General features: G+C 36.9%; 2 protein-coding genes across 2 annotated transcripts; one reads left to right on the top strand and one right to left on the bottom strand.

Annotated features, from left to right (window-relative positions):
• On the top strand, positions 2,050-8,339 carry LOC109333898 (cyclin-D1-2-like). Its single transcript, XM_019569481.1, has 7 exons — positions 2,050-2,228; positions 2,387-2,473; positions 2,569-2,655; positions 2,741-2,927; positions 3,026-3,129; positions 3,232-3,412; positions 7,717-8,339. The coding sequence occupies exons 1-7, from the start codon at positions 2,070-2,072 to the stop codon at positions 8,337-8,339; spliced, it is 1,428 nt and encodes a 475-aa protein (XP_019425026.1). The 5' UTR covers positions 2,050-2,069.
• LOC109334232 (magnesium transporter MRS2-3) lies at positions 9,468-12,521 on the bottom strand. Its single transcript, XM_019569872.1, has 4 exons — positions 11,980-12,521; positions 10,761-11,026; positions 10,459-10,681; positions 9,468-9,951 (listed from the first exon to the last, which is right to left on the bottom strand). Exons 1-4 carry the CDS (start codon positions 12,478-12,480, stop codon positions 9,664-9,666), a joined length of 1,278 nt encoding a protein of 425 aa, XP_019425417.1. The 5' UTR covers positions 12,481-12,521; the 3' UTR covers positions 9,468-9,663.

The raw sequence follows: 12,735 nt of genomic DNA, 5'->3' as shown, positions 1-12,735 counted from the left end.
GCTGTTTTTCATGATTGATTAGATTTACAAATTTTGCCAAGGTATTTTATATTTTCGTTATTGTAATTCCAGGATGGGGTGAGCCATTGTAATGATATTCATGTGAAGCTACTTCGTCTCTGCAAGAAGAAGGGGATTAAGATAGAACCTCCAGAGTTAAATGCAGCTTCCTCTTCATTCTTTTCAAGGTCTGAAGAAGTTAGAGCTGCCAAGACTGAGAGTAAGACCAAGTCAGTCCAACACAGAACAGGAAAGGGCAAGGGAAAAGGCAAGGCCATGGAAATACTGGCCACGATAGTCGAAGATAAGGACGAGTCTACTTTATATGATCCCTTGAGGTATTGCCCAAAGAGACTAATGAATTTTACGCTAATGTGGCCGACAGACGATCCCTTGTTAGTAAAGGAACCAGTAGAAGAGGTGCCCAGGGCCAACGATGAACCTGTAGCACGTGTTGTTTGTTTTTCTTGTGAGGACAGTCCTTGCTGCAGCATCGGTTAGTTCAACCAGCAGTCACTATAAGTGCTAAAAACCAAAGAGAGGTCACGTAGTTGTAGTCCATTTAATTTTCTTGTGGTCCACTTGACTCTGTACAGTTCAAAATATTCTGGTAGTAGTTCCTTATGCTGATTGAATTGTCTCTGTTGGCATTAGACCCTAAGTGTGGTTTCAGTGGTGTTAGTACTCCATAGTTGATTGATTTTCAGATCTTATGATGTTGGTTTTCATATGCTGTCCAAGGTACTGATTCAAATAGAAATCTAACAATTAGTCTAATTGATAGCTCTCATATCATTTGGTCTAAAATTTGTTTTAAAACCTTTGTGTGTATCTCTCTGCTCCACTTAACCAAACTACACAAGTACATGATTTGGTTCAACCGGTGTAATTGTAAATTTTATTATGGGAATCAAATCACGATTTGGTTCTATGTTTTTCTTAATGTTGTTGAAGAATTTTACACTATGAGTATTAGTTCAACTATATTCCAATGGCTAGTTAGTAGTTACTAATATGGGTGGACATGAACCTATTCATCCAGTTTAGTATGTCCATGATCGATTCCGAATATGGTTGGTTCTTATCAGTGGCTCAGTTCGAGTTCAAAAGTTAGACTCGATAAATATTTAAGATTTATCCCACGATAACTCATTCATGTATGTTTATTTAATGATGTACAAAAGAGTAATAATATCCATTTGGTTGAAATATCATTAATTCTCTAATTTTTTATCATATAGGCATGATTAACAATATAGATATGTCATTTATATGTCAAATTAAATACTCATAATCATAAGTAATTTCATCGAGTCTATGGTCGGGTTCAAAGGCTGATCAACATTTAAGAGTTAATTAGCTTCTAAGGTTAAGTTCACGTTCAAAAAATGACTCAGCAAACATTTAACATCAGATAAAAACAAATCTTATACAATTCATACTCATTCCTAATTCTTAGAGAGTACCACTCAAAAATTATTTTTCATTTCCATATCTCATTTTATGAATAAAAAGAGTTACCCAAAAACATATTTGTTTAATATGCGATTCATTTGCACGATTATTGAATTTTCAAATTTGGAGTTCGAGAGTGGATTATGAATCAGAGATATATTAGAATTCCATCAACCCATAATAAAGTGGTATACTTGCTAACAACATCTGTTTTTTTATTTATTAAAAATAGAACTACTAAAACATTTCATTCTTGTGTCTAATAAGATTTCATTTTTTACCCTTGAAAAATAACGAATGTGTATTAACTTTTACACTTACTTGTAGTGGAGTGATTTATATAATAATTTCATTAAAAAAAGTTTTGTATAAAAATTATTACACATAACAATTAATAGCTGGGCCATTTCCTTCCCGTTAAAAAATTAGCGCGCTTCCCAACTAACTACCAGTTCTGTTTATAGTTACAACACTTCACAACACCAGTTCTGTTTATCTTTCTCTCTTTATTTCTTTCTTCTCACTTTCTCACAAACCCATTCTCTCTCTCTCTGTTTCTCTCTCTCTGTTTCTCTCTCTCTGTTTCTCTCTCTCTCTCTGTTTCTGTTATCACTATGGGATACATACCAGAATTTCTCGTACCTACTTCCATGGAAGTCGATGTTATAACCCGCTATTTGGAAATTGAGTCATCTTTTATGCCTCAACCTACCTTCTATTCTAACCCTGCCAACCTCAAAATCCGCAAGCTTGCTGTTTCTATAATCGCCAAGGTATTCACCAACAAAATCTTACTTTCCTTTCCATTTATAATAGTTACATAGTATCGGGTATCGGGTTCGTCATAATGAATGTCTCGTAAAATTAATGTAAAGAAGTGATCAACGGCGTACCTGTTTTTCATATCTTTTCCACATTTTGCTATATGCAGCATTGGACGAGTGAAAACACTGATGCATTTGTTCCCTATCTAGCCATGAACTATTTCGATCGATTTGCATCAACGAATCCAGATTCAGTAATATATCTCTTTTGTTTTTTGTTGTTTCCATATAATTTATTTCATAAATGATATGTTCTTGAATTCTTTGTCTGAACTTTGATTTTGTGAAGGATGCTAAGGTTCCTTTGGTTGCAATTTGTTGCCTTACTCTTGCCTCAAAGATGAGGACAAAGTCCTTCTCTCTTGATATGATTCCGGTAAACTTCTTCCTCAAGAAATTCTGTTGTGGAACTAAAACCATGTAATTTTATGCTGAATATACTACACTGATTCTTTTCACAGAGAGGCATATATGATTTCAAGAATAAGACAATAAGGAAAATGGAGCTTCGCATTCTCGATGGACTTGAGTGGCAAATGCGACCTGTGACTCCCTTTTGTTTTCTGGATCACCTTTATCCTAACTTCATTGATGTTGGAGATTTCAAGCGCCGTTGTATCAATGAGATTATTGTCCAAGCTCAAGGAGGTAAACTCACATGTTTGAGTTATGTGTTTTTACCTAACATTGATGCTTAGAAGATTATGCAGAGAATTCAACTTGTTTATTTTTTTCTGGTTCTGCAGAGAATGAGTTCATTGGACACAAGCCTTCTGACTTTGCATATTCCTGTTTTGTTGCTGCAACCCTCATTTGGGATCGCTCAAAGTTTGTCTCGATTGAGTTACCGGTATTTGGATCAAGAGGAAAAAATGCACCACTGTTAACTTGTTACTTATGATTGATTAGATTTACAAATTCTAAAGCCTTTTATATACCATTTTGGTTCCAGGATGATAATTCCCGTCTTCATTATGACCTGGCTACTCTTTGTCGTAAGAAGAACATTATGATAGAATGTGCTGAGTGGAAAAAAGCTTCCTCTTCAAAAACAGCCGCAGCAAGACCCCGAGGGAAATCTGATAGTTCCTCTTCAAGTTCAGCCGTGGTAACACTCCAAGGGCCATCAGAAGGTTCCTCTTCAAGTGCAGGAGCCAGGATGGAGGAGGAGTCAGACCAACAAAGACCCGAGGGGGCGGAGACATCTGAAGAAATTGCAGCAGCCAATATTGGGACAGTGTCAGGCCAACAAAGACAAGAGGCATTGCCTGGGCCACCTGAAGATGTACCATCCGAGACTGAGTCAGAGAAACAACGGAGGCTTGACCGAGGCAAGGCAGTGGCGGTTTCTGAGGGAGGGACGGATGATGAGGACAGAGAGGATCCTTTGGCGCAGTTTTTTCTGAATATGCTGGAGAGGGCATCAATTCAAGGAACTGTTCCTGCAGCAGAGGCAGCAGCACCAAGGAGACAAATGGCTTTTGACCTCAAATGGCCTAAAGATGACCCCTTCATAGATGAGTCCCGCACCCCTACCATCCGACATCCTACAACGCAACCTTTAAATGACGACATAGGTTGTTGCGAATACCTAACCTGCGGCTGCTTCAACCCCTGATAGCTCAAATATTATACACTACTGTTGAACACTAAAAGAAAATAAATACTAATGTAAAGGGAATTACTTAGATTGGTCATAGGAGTATCTGTAACTATGATTTAGGCATGATGATAACTACATGACTTCATTGAATAGTTTCGTTTTGCATTGTGTTTTGAACATTCTCTTTCTTATTAGTGTTCATTATTTTGTTTAGTTTCAGTATGTTGATTGAAGTGGGCTTTCCAATTATATAAGAAACTAATGAATTTTACGCTAATGTGGCTGACAGACGATCCCTTGTTAGTAAAGAAACCGGTAGAAGAGTCACACAGGGCCAACGATGAACCTGTAGCACATGTTGTTTGTTTTGTTTGTGAGGACAGTCCTTGCTGCAGCATCCGTTAGTTACTGTAAGTGCTAAAACCCAAAGAGAGGACACTCTGTACAACTTCCTGTCACATAGTTCTAGTCCATATAATATCTTGTGGTCCTCGTAGAACACAAAGAGATGCCAAGCTTGGCGCATCAAATGCCTAGCTTGGCGCATCAGATGCCTAGCTTGACGCACCAGCCTTATACGGTCAGACTCGTGACTTTGGCTAAGCTTGGCGCACCAAATCAGTTACTTGGCTATGGAGCGTTCTCGGTCAGAATTTACACACGTGGGCTATTAATTGGCACATGTGTTCTACATGGGCACTTTTTGTATATTCTAGAAGGGCCTTTATGATAAGTTAGTTAGGGTAGTTTGTTAGCTTGTTAGTTAGGGGTTTTACCACTTTTAGTTAGGTTGCCTATTCTACAAGCAACCATACATTGAACCTTTTTGCATATAAGCAAGCCTTTGGCTCATGTAAAGTTAAAAAAAGAAAGATAGATGAGGTATATTGAGTCACAAATTAGCAATAAATTGATCTAAGGTAAATGTGGTTTTAGAATCCCAAATGTCCCAATGCTAAACACTTCAAAAGAAAATTTGGTAATAAGATAGCTCTCAAGTCCTCCCTTTCCATTCTTCCTCTCAAGTGGACTAAAATTTGTTTTAAAACCTTTGTGTTTATCTCTCTGCTCCACTTACCTCTTAACAAACCTTGTGAAGCATCCTATGAGGACCTAAAAGAACTCAGGGTGGTTTAGGAACAGGTTGGTTGCATTTGCTTGAAGAATTGCAGTTTTAACTCATACTAATTAGGATGCAGAATTTTAGTTCTTTTTTGTTTGACTTTGATTCTGCTTATTCTTTATGATAAGAAGAGATTCAATATATTAATGTGTTATGACAGAAATGCAACATACAATAACTATTTCCAAACCCCTTCTTTGAGGATTCCTACAATACCTTCTATACTGTGTAGCAATATACCATGCCTTGTATTTTCTATGGTGGTTTTAAGAAATAAATATGAGATAAGAGATTTAATTCCATTTCCAACCTATATTGGACTAACCTATTTAACATATAGGTTAAAATGCTAGATATTGTCAACACTACCACATGAAAGGGAAGAGAGAAAAGGAAGAAGGAAAAAAGAAGTAGGGGTATATCAGTTTGCTTTTTGGCACAATTTAATAATCGAACTAAACATAAAAATATGATTCGATTCAGCTCGATTAACTGTAAATTTTATTGTGTGAATTGAACTAATTATGAATGGTTTGGTTCTGTAACTTTCGTGTAATGTTTTTAAACACATCCTACACCTGTGTTGGAATAATTTTGACTACATATTTATAATAATTGGTAAATTTGTCAAAATTTGTTGAGCCCTTATGCCCTTATATAGCATATATGTCAATGTTGTTGAAGAATTACACACAGTGAACATTAGTTCAATTATATTCCAATTTCTAGGTAGTAGTTCTTAGATTCAAAAAATGGTTTTTCATTTTCATCTGTCATGTGACATGTGCATGTTATATACTATCAAATCTTATGATGATGCAAATGATTCCTTACCCTTTTTACGATATATATTTTTAATATGTGATTCAGTTTATTCTTAAATATCCAAAACCATAAATCGAACTAAAATTAAATGGTTCATTAAAAAAAATTAATCATAAAATTGAACCACATTTTATGCTTTGATTCAGTTCAGTCTCATGAGTTTTACGATTTAAATTGAAACCTCTTAAAACGTATAGAGAATATGTGAAATGGAGAGTGAAATTTAGGCTTTAGAAAAATGGATAATAATAAAACTCCACCTAACAATTAACTAAGCTTCTCAACTAACTATCATTTCCGTTTATAGTTAGAGAAAGGAAAATTATAACAGTGAGCTCATAACACTGCACAAAACATATCATCTTTCTCTCTTTATTTCTTTCTTCTCACTTTCTCTCTATTTCTTTCTTCTCACTTTCTCTCTCTCTCTTATCACCATGGGATCCAAACCAGAATATTACATACCAGAATATTCCATCCCTACTATCATGGAAGCGGAAGCTTTAACCAGCTACCATGAAACTGAATCATCTTTTATGCCTGAACCTGACTACTATATTAACCCTGCCAACCGCAAAATCCGGATGCTCGCTGTTTCTGTAATCGCCACGGTATCAAGCAAGAAAATCTTACTTCCTTTTCTAGTTATCTTAGTTACATAGTTCTCTCATTTAGTATTGCATATTGGGTTCGTCATAAGGAATTCTCGTAAAATTAATGTAAAAAGTGACGAACTGCATACATACCTGAATGACATACAAGCTAATTATGCCACTGATTTTCTGGTATGCACTTTTTGATATCTTTTCCACATTTTGCTATATGCAGCACTGGACGAGAGAAAACAATGATGCATTTGTTCCCTATCTAGCCATGAACTATTACGATCGATTTGCATCAAGGAATCCAAATTCAGTAATATATCTCTTTTGTTTTTTGTTGTTTCCATATAATTTATTTCATAAAAGATCTGTTCTTGAATTCTGTCTCAACTCTGGTTTTGTTAAGGATGCTAAGGTTCCTTTGGTTGCAATCTGTTGCCTTACTCTTGCCGCAAAGATGAGGACAACGCCCTTCTCTCTTGATATGATTCGGGTAAACTTCTTCCTCAAGAAACTAAAACCATGTCAAACTTCTTAATAGACACAAAGCTACATTGAATTTTAAGCCACATTGTGTTTAATACACTACCCTGATTCTTTTCACAGACAGACATATATGATTTCAAACATACGACAATAAGGAGAATGGAGCTTCGCATTCTCAATGGACTTGAGTGGCAAATGCGACCTGTGACTCCCTTTTGTTTTCTCAACCACATTTATCCTACCTTCCTTAGTATTGGAGGTTTCAACCGTCGTTCTATCAATGAGATTATTGTCCAAGCTCAAGGAGGTAAACTCACATGTTTTTGAGTTCTGTGTTTTTCCTTCATATTGATGCTTAGAAGATCATTCAGAGAATTCAACTTGCTTATCATGTTTTTTCTGGTTCTGCAGAGGATAGGTTCCTTGGACACAGACATTCTGACTTTGCATTTTACTGTTTTCTTGCTGCAATCCTCATTTGGGATCGCAGAAAGTTGCCCTCGATTGAGATACTGGTATTTAGATCAAGAGGAAAAAAATGTCCTACTTTAACTTGTTACTTATGATTGATTATATTTACAAATTCTAAAGCCTTTTATATACCATTTTCGTTCCAGGGTGATAGGTCCCATCTTCATCATCACCTGGCTGATTTTTGTCGTGAAAAGGGCATTAGGATAGAATGTGTTAATTGGAAAAATGTTTCCCCTTTAAAAGCAGCTGCAGCAAAACCCCGAGGGCAATCTGATAGTTCCTCTTCAAGTGCAGCTGTGGTAACACTACAGGGACCTTCTGAAGGTCCCTCTTCAAGTGCAGCTGTGGTAACACTACAGGGGCCATCTGAAGGTCCCTCTTCAAGTGCAGCAGCCACGACTGAGACGGAGCCAGACCAACAAAGACCCGAGGGGACGGAGACATCTGAAGAAGTTGCAGCAGCCGATATTGGGACAGAGTCAGGCCAACAAAGACCAGAGGTGGCAGAGATATCTGAAGATTTTGCTGTAGCCGATACTGGGACAGTGTCAGGCCAACAAAGACTGGAGACTGAGTCAGAGAAACAACGAAGGCTGGACCGGGGCAAGGCAGTGGCGGTTTCTGAGGTAGAGAGGGATGATGAGGACAGAGTGGATCTTTTGGCGCAGTTTTTTCAGAATATGCTGGAGATGGTAGGGACATCAATTGAAGGAACTATTCCTGCAGCAGAGGCAGCAGCACCAAGGAGACTAATGGATTTTGACCTGACATGGCCTACAGATGATCCCTTCATAGATGAGTCCGACACCCCTACCATCCGACGTCCTACCATCCGACGTCCTACAAGGCAACCTTTAAACGTAGAACAAGAACGAATGAATGAGGAAGAAACTTTTTGCCAATACCTAACCTGCGGCTGCTGCAACCCTGCCTGCTGCATCCCCTGATAGCTCAAATATTCTACACAACTGTTGAACACTAAAAAAAGTAAATACTTAGATTGGTCATAGGAGTATCTGTAACTACGATTTAGGCATGATGATAACTAGTTTAATGGTGCATTGCTTGGGTTTTCCGATGACATCACCGGTTTAAAGTACTAAAATAACTTGTATTTGGAAGGGTATTTGATGTGTTGCACCAAAATAATAAAATTGAGTCTGTCATAGCTCTACAACTGAATAAAAAATTAAGAAGTGAAAGTTAGGAACAAAGATATTTTAAACATTTGAAACTTAATTTCATGTTTTGTTTCCAGAGAAATTTCAGAAGATAATCTTCATTTGTGCTTTAGTTACATCACTTGAATAGTTTCTTTTTGCACTGTTTTAAGCCTTACCATTTACATGCTCATTTCCTGATTCCCTTTTGGCTTTTCAGAAGAAAAGAGGAGAGAAACTCAGTTCATTATTGTGTTTAATTTCCACAATGTTTATTGAAGTGTGGTTTCATATTCAATGATTTCAATCTTATTAAATCACAAATGGGATACCATATATGATGTCAGTAACCTTATGTTCAAATAAAAAGTTTCTTCACTTGATAAAAATAATGTTATTCCTTCTTCACTTCACAATCTATATCCTATTTTATATATTATTGACACATTTTACCACCTCCATGTGATGGAAGGTGATGTGTACTTCGGAATTTTGCACCCATCATTTCATGTTCATGAATAGATAATTGACAGTACTACGCATGAAATAGGATGCCAAATTATACATTTTTTCGAGTATGCTTTGGTTCATTTTTTAAATATGAAGTTATCAACGTTCAACATCATTAGAGCTTGTAGTGTAAACTACTTTACCTATGTATGTATTTAAATAAATTGAAGCAAACAATCAAAAAATAATTCTTCTCTTGTATGATTCTCTTTTGATCCATCTCCATAAAATCATACTTATGTTGTGCAAAAATATCATAACTCCAGAGGGTATAATGCATTCCCTTCCGAATAAAACCTATATGCCTAAACTTAGAATCACTAGAAGTTAATTGATCCTGATAAAGAACATGAATTAGTAACAGTGCCAGCGAGAAGAACATAAGGAATACCACCAAAGTCAAAATTATGCAGAAATGCAGCAATCGTATATAAGATCAGTATTTCTGTTTACAGGAAAATGAGCAAAGCAGATGAAGTTGCAAACATGGAAACAAAAAACCAGATACAACAGCATATGGTGCTACAATTTCAAGCACACAAATAAAAAGTAGTTTTTGAATTACAGTACAATTCTATATGCAACAGAATTGGGTACCCATCTACTCCAGCAAGCGTTTGTGCTTACACCAGGCAATGGCGACCACATACAAGAATATGGTCCCAGCAGTGCTGCCACCAATAGTCCAGAGAAATTCTCGCATCCCAGCAACATTTTGATCAAATAGCTCAATATGAATGTTCATTCCAAAAATTCCAGCCACAACAACAAATGCACTCACTACCAGAGTTGCTGTAGTCAGCATGACTCCCATTTGGAGGAGATGGTTCTGTTTGTCATCCAGCATAATGTTGATGTAATCCTCCGTGTCATCCACGTACTCTCTCAGCTTCAACAGGGGAACCAAAAAATAAGGATCAGTAGAATTTGAGAAGTTAGTTCCATCCTTCGGGTAAATCATATCATGTCGAACTACTATACAAAGAAGATAACAATATAAGACTGGGAATCTTAAAGTTGTTCTTAATCTTCTACTGGAAGAAATCATAACCTAAAACTATTGAACCACAATAATAGCCTAAGCCCTTTTTGATATAATTCATCCATCTTAGTGACCTTATTTCCCAGCTCACAGATCATTAAAAAAAGCATAAGTTGTTTTGAAATTCGAGGTTTGCTCATTTTATGGATTCTTATCCAACAATTTTATTATAATAACTCTCCCAGTATCCTTGGAATAAATTTTCATCAAGCTCACTAATTAGAAAGCGTAAATATTACTTTGTAAATTGTAACTGCAGCATTTCTGGTTGGAGGATAATAGCTACATAGAGAGGCAGAAAGTAGTAAAATATGATAAAAGGATAAAGGATGGGACAGAGGAAGTGAATAATACCGTAGAGAGCTTGTTCAGTGTGCCATCAATTTGCACGAAGTATGCTTCTAAGAGCATCTCAAGCTCCCCGACATCAAGTTGCTTGGTTACATTGCTGTAGGTGGTGCTTGTACGGGTTCCATGGCTGCCCCTGCCAATTAGGTCTCTGGAGTTGTCAGCATTTTGATGATCTTCATAAGTTGCAGTAGCTCCACCAGCTTCCAATGATATTTCAGGAGGAATCCTAAAAGACAAAAAACAAAATTGAAAGATTATGTAACATGCTGCAAAAGAGATAAGCATGATAAAATGATTTTACATGCCTGTCATCCTCGTCATCATTAATGGATGGGGAGGTGGAAGAAGTTTCTTCAAGTTGGTGTTGAAACAACTTGTCAGTGAGAGACATCTCAGCCATATCTTCATCATCATCGAGCAAGTGCTCTAACTCATCTCTTACCTTTTGAACACGACCAGTAATAGCCACTAAGCGGCTCTTAATCTGACGAACTCGTTCCAAATTAAGAGTACTAATCTTTGAGGTCAGCTTATCTAAGGCCGGATGAGCTTCCTGCTCCAGTGTTTTTGCCTGATAACCAATTCCAAATACCATGATATCATTATCATTATCTAAGGCCGGATGAGCTACCTAGCTTATATTAAGGTTGTAACTTCTCAGGTGATAAGCGCTTATTTGAATGTGTTTAATAAAGCTGCATACCCATACACAACTTATTGGATTTATCTTGTATTATAAACTCTCCAGGGGTGTTATGAAAAGCTCATGTGGAGCTTATATGGGCTTTACGTATAAGCATTTAAGCAGTTGGTTGGAAGAACTTATGTAGAATAGCTTATTATCATCCTATTAGTTTTTTCTAAGTTATTTCAACAAGAGCTCGTTCAGTGAACAGGATCAGCTCTTATCCTGTCCGTTGTTTGGTGCATATCAGATATCAATGGCATTGATGTGGTGGTGATAGTGACAAATAGTGATTTAAATTGCAGACCACATCACGAGAAGTGGCCGCACCGGAACCACGATTGCGGTATGACACTAAATCACAATGATGTGGCCATTAGGCCGCAACACAACCGCATCGGACTGCATCAAATTCAAAAATATTTTTTAATTAACAATTAATTCACACCACAACGGCCGCAATCCGCATCGCAACGGCCACAATCGAAGTAACCACAATCGCAATTTAAAACACTAGTGTCAATGATGTTCATGTGTGAGTGTACGAGGAACAAAAAAAACTGCACTATCTTATCCTGTATCTCTTGTCTTGTCCACCAAACATGCCATGAGTGTAATACAAAAGCTTATTCATAAGGTAAAGGATCACTTAATTAATCTAATTACTCAAACATGCCTTTAAGTAAGTGTTTAAAAGAGCTTATCAAATTTCATATCTATTACTACTCTTCATTCATTTCATATCTCTATCAATCAACACAAATTGAATGAAGTTATTTCAGTCAAATTTTGAAATCAGATAAGAAAACAATCGGAAAAGGAGAAAAGAAGAACGAAACCTCATTATCCAAAACACCACAAGCAGCTTCAAGACAAGCCTCAAGTGCAACAAACTCAAATGGAAGAATCTTCATTCCATCTTCTTGATCATCCTTTGAATCATGATTCGGTGTCTTAGAAGCATGGCTATGATGACGAACAATCCTTGAATGAAGTTCATCAACGAAAGGAGTAACAGAAGGATCCCTAGAATTAAGCAATAGAACTTCGTTTGCGGTTATAATTGCTTTTATATGTTCCAAATTTATCACGATCGCTCTTTCACGACCTAGAACCGTTGAAGGATAAGAGAGAAGTGGATCCAATATTCGAAGGTCACGTGCAGGGAGACCAGTTCGGCGCATGATAGCATGTTTACCGGCTTGGATCACGTGAGTATCGCCGGTGGAATCGAGAAGAAGCCATGCCCTGACGCCGGTGACTCCCTTCTTACGGATCCCGACGCCGACACCGGCGCCGGCGCCGGGTCGGATCACTTCCGCTTCCTCCGAGGACCTCATTCTATGAATTTTGTTTCCACGCGTTTCTAAGGTATTAATATTATTTCACATATTTTAACTAGCATTTTACCTTACATAATATAGGATTTAATATTATATTTATTCACTTCACAATCAATAGACAAAGTTGAGGACCCATAATCAGGTGATGTATACAAGAATATTTTATGTTCTCATTTTTGTATTATTATTTATAACTAAATTTTAATTTAAAACAATTTTTTGATGTGTTGTTAAGATTTTATTGGTTGAATT

The sequence above is a fragment of the Lupinus angustifolius genome, chromosome LG19 (genome assembly GCF_001865875.1).
Source record: "Lupinus angustifolius cultivar Tanjil chromosome LG19, LupAngTanjil_v1.0, whole genome shotgun sequence".
NCBI lineage: Eukaryota > Viridiplantae > Streptophyta > Magnoliopsida > Fabales > Fabaceae > Lupinus > Lupinus angustifolius.
Note: the sequence above shows the minus strand (reverse complement) of the source record. Positions and strands in the feature narration are given on the sequence as shown.

Bases quoted from the DNA above. Each gene is read 5' to 3' on its own strand.
- LOC109333898 (XM_019569481.1), top strand. From the start codon at position 2,070: ATGGGATACATACCAGAATTTCTCGTACCTACTTCCATGGAAGTCGAT. The intron at 2,229-2,386 runs GTATTCACCAAC...TGCTATATGCAG, and splicing joins CTGTTTCTATAATCGCCAAG to CATTGGACGAGTGAAAACAC. The intron at 2,928-3,025 runs GTAAACTCACAT...CTGGTTCTGCAG, and splicing joins TATTGTCCAAGCTCAAGGAG to AGAATGAGTTCATTGGACAC.
- LOC109334232 (XM_019569872.1), bottom strand. From the start codon at position 12,480: ATGAGGTCCTCGGAGGAAGCGGAAGTGATCCGACCCGGCGCCGGCGCC. The intron at 11,027-11,979 runs GTTTCGTTCTTC...ATTGGTTATCAG, and splicing joins GTGGTGTTTTGGATAATGAG to GCAAAAACACTGGAGCAGGA. The intron at 10,682-10,760 runs GCATGTAAAATC...TTTGTCTTTTAG, and splicing joins AATGATGACGAGGATGACAG to GATTCCTCCTGAAATATCAT.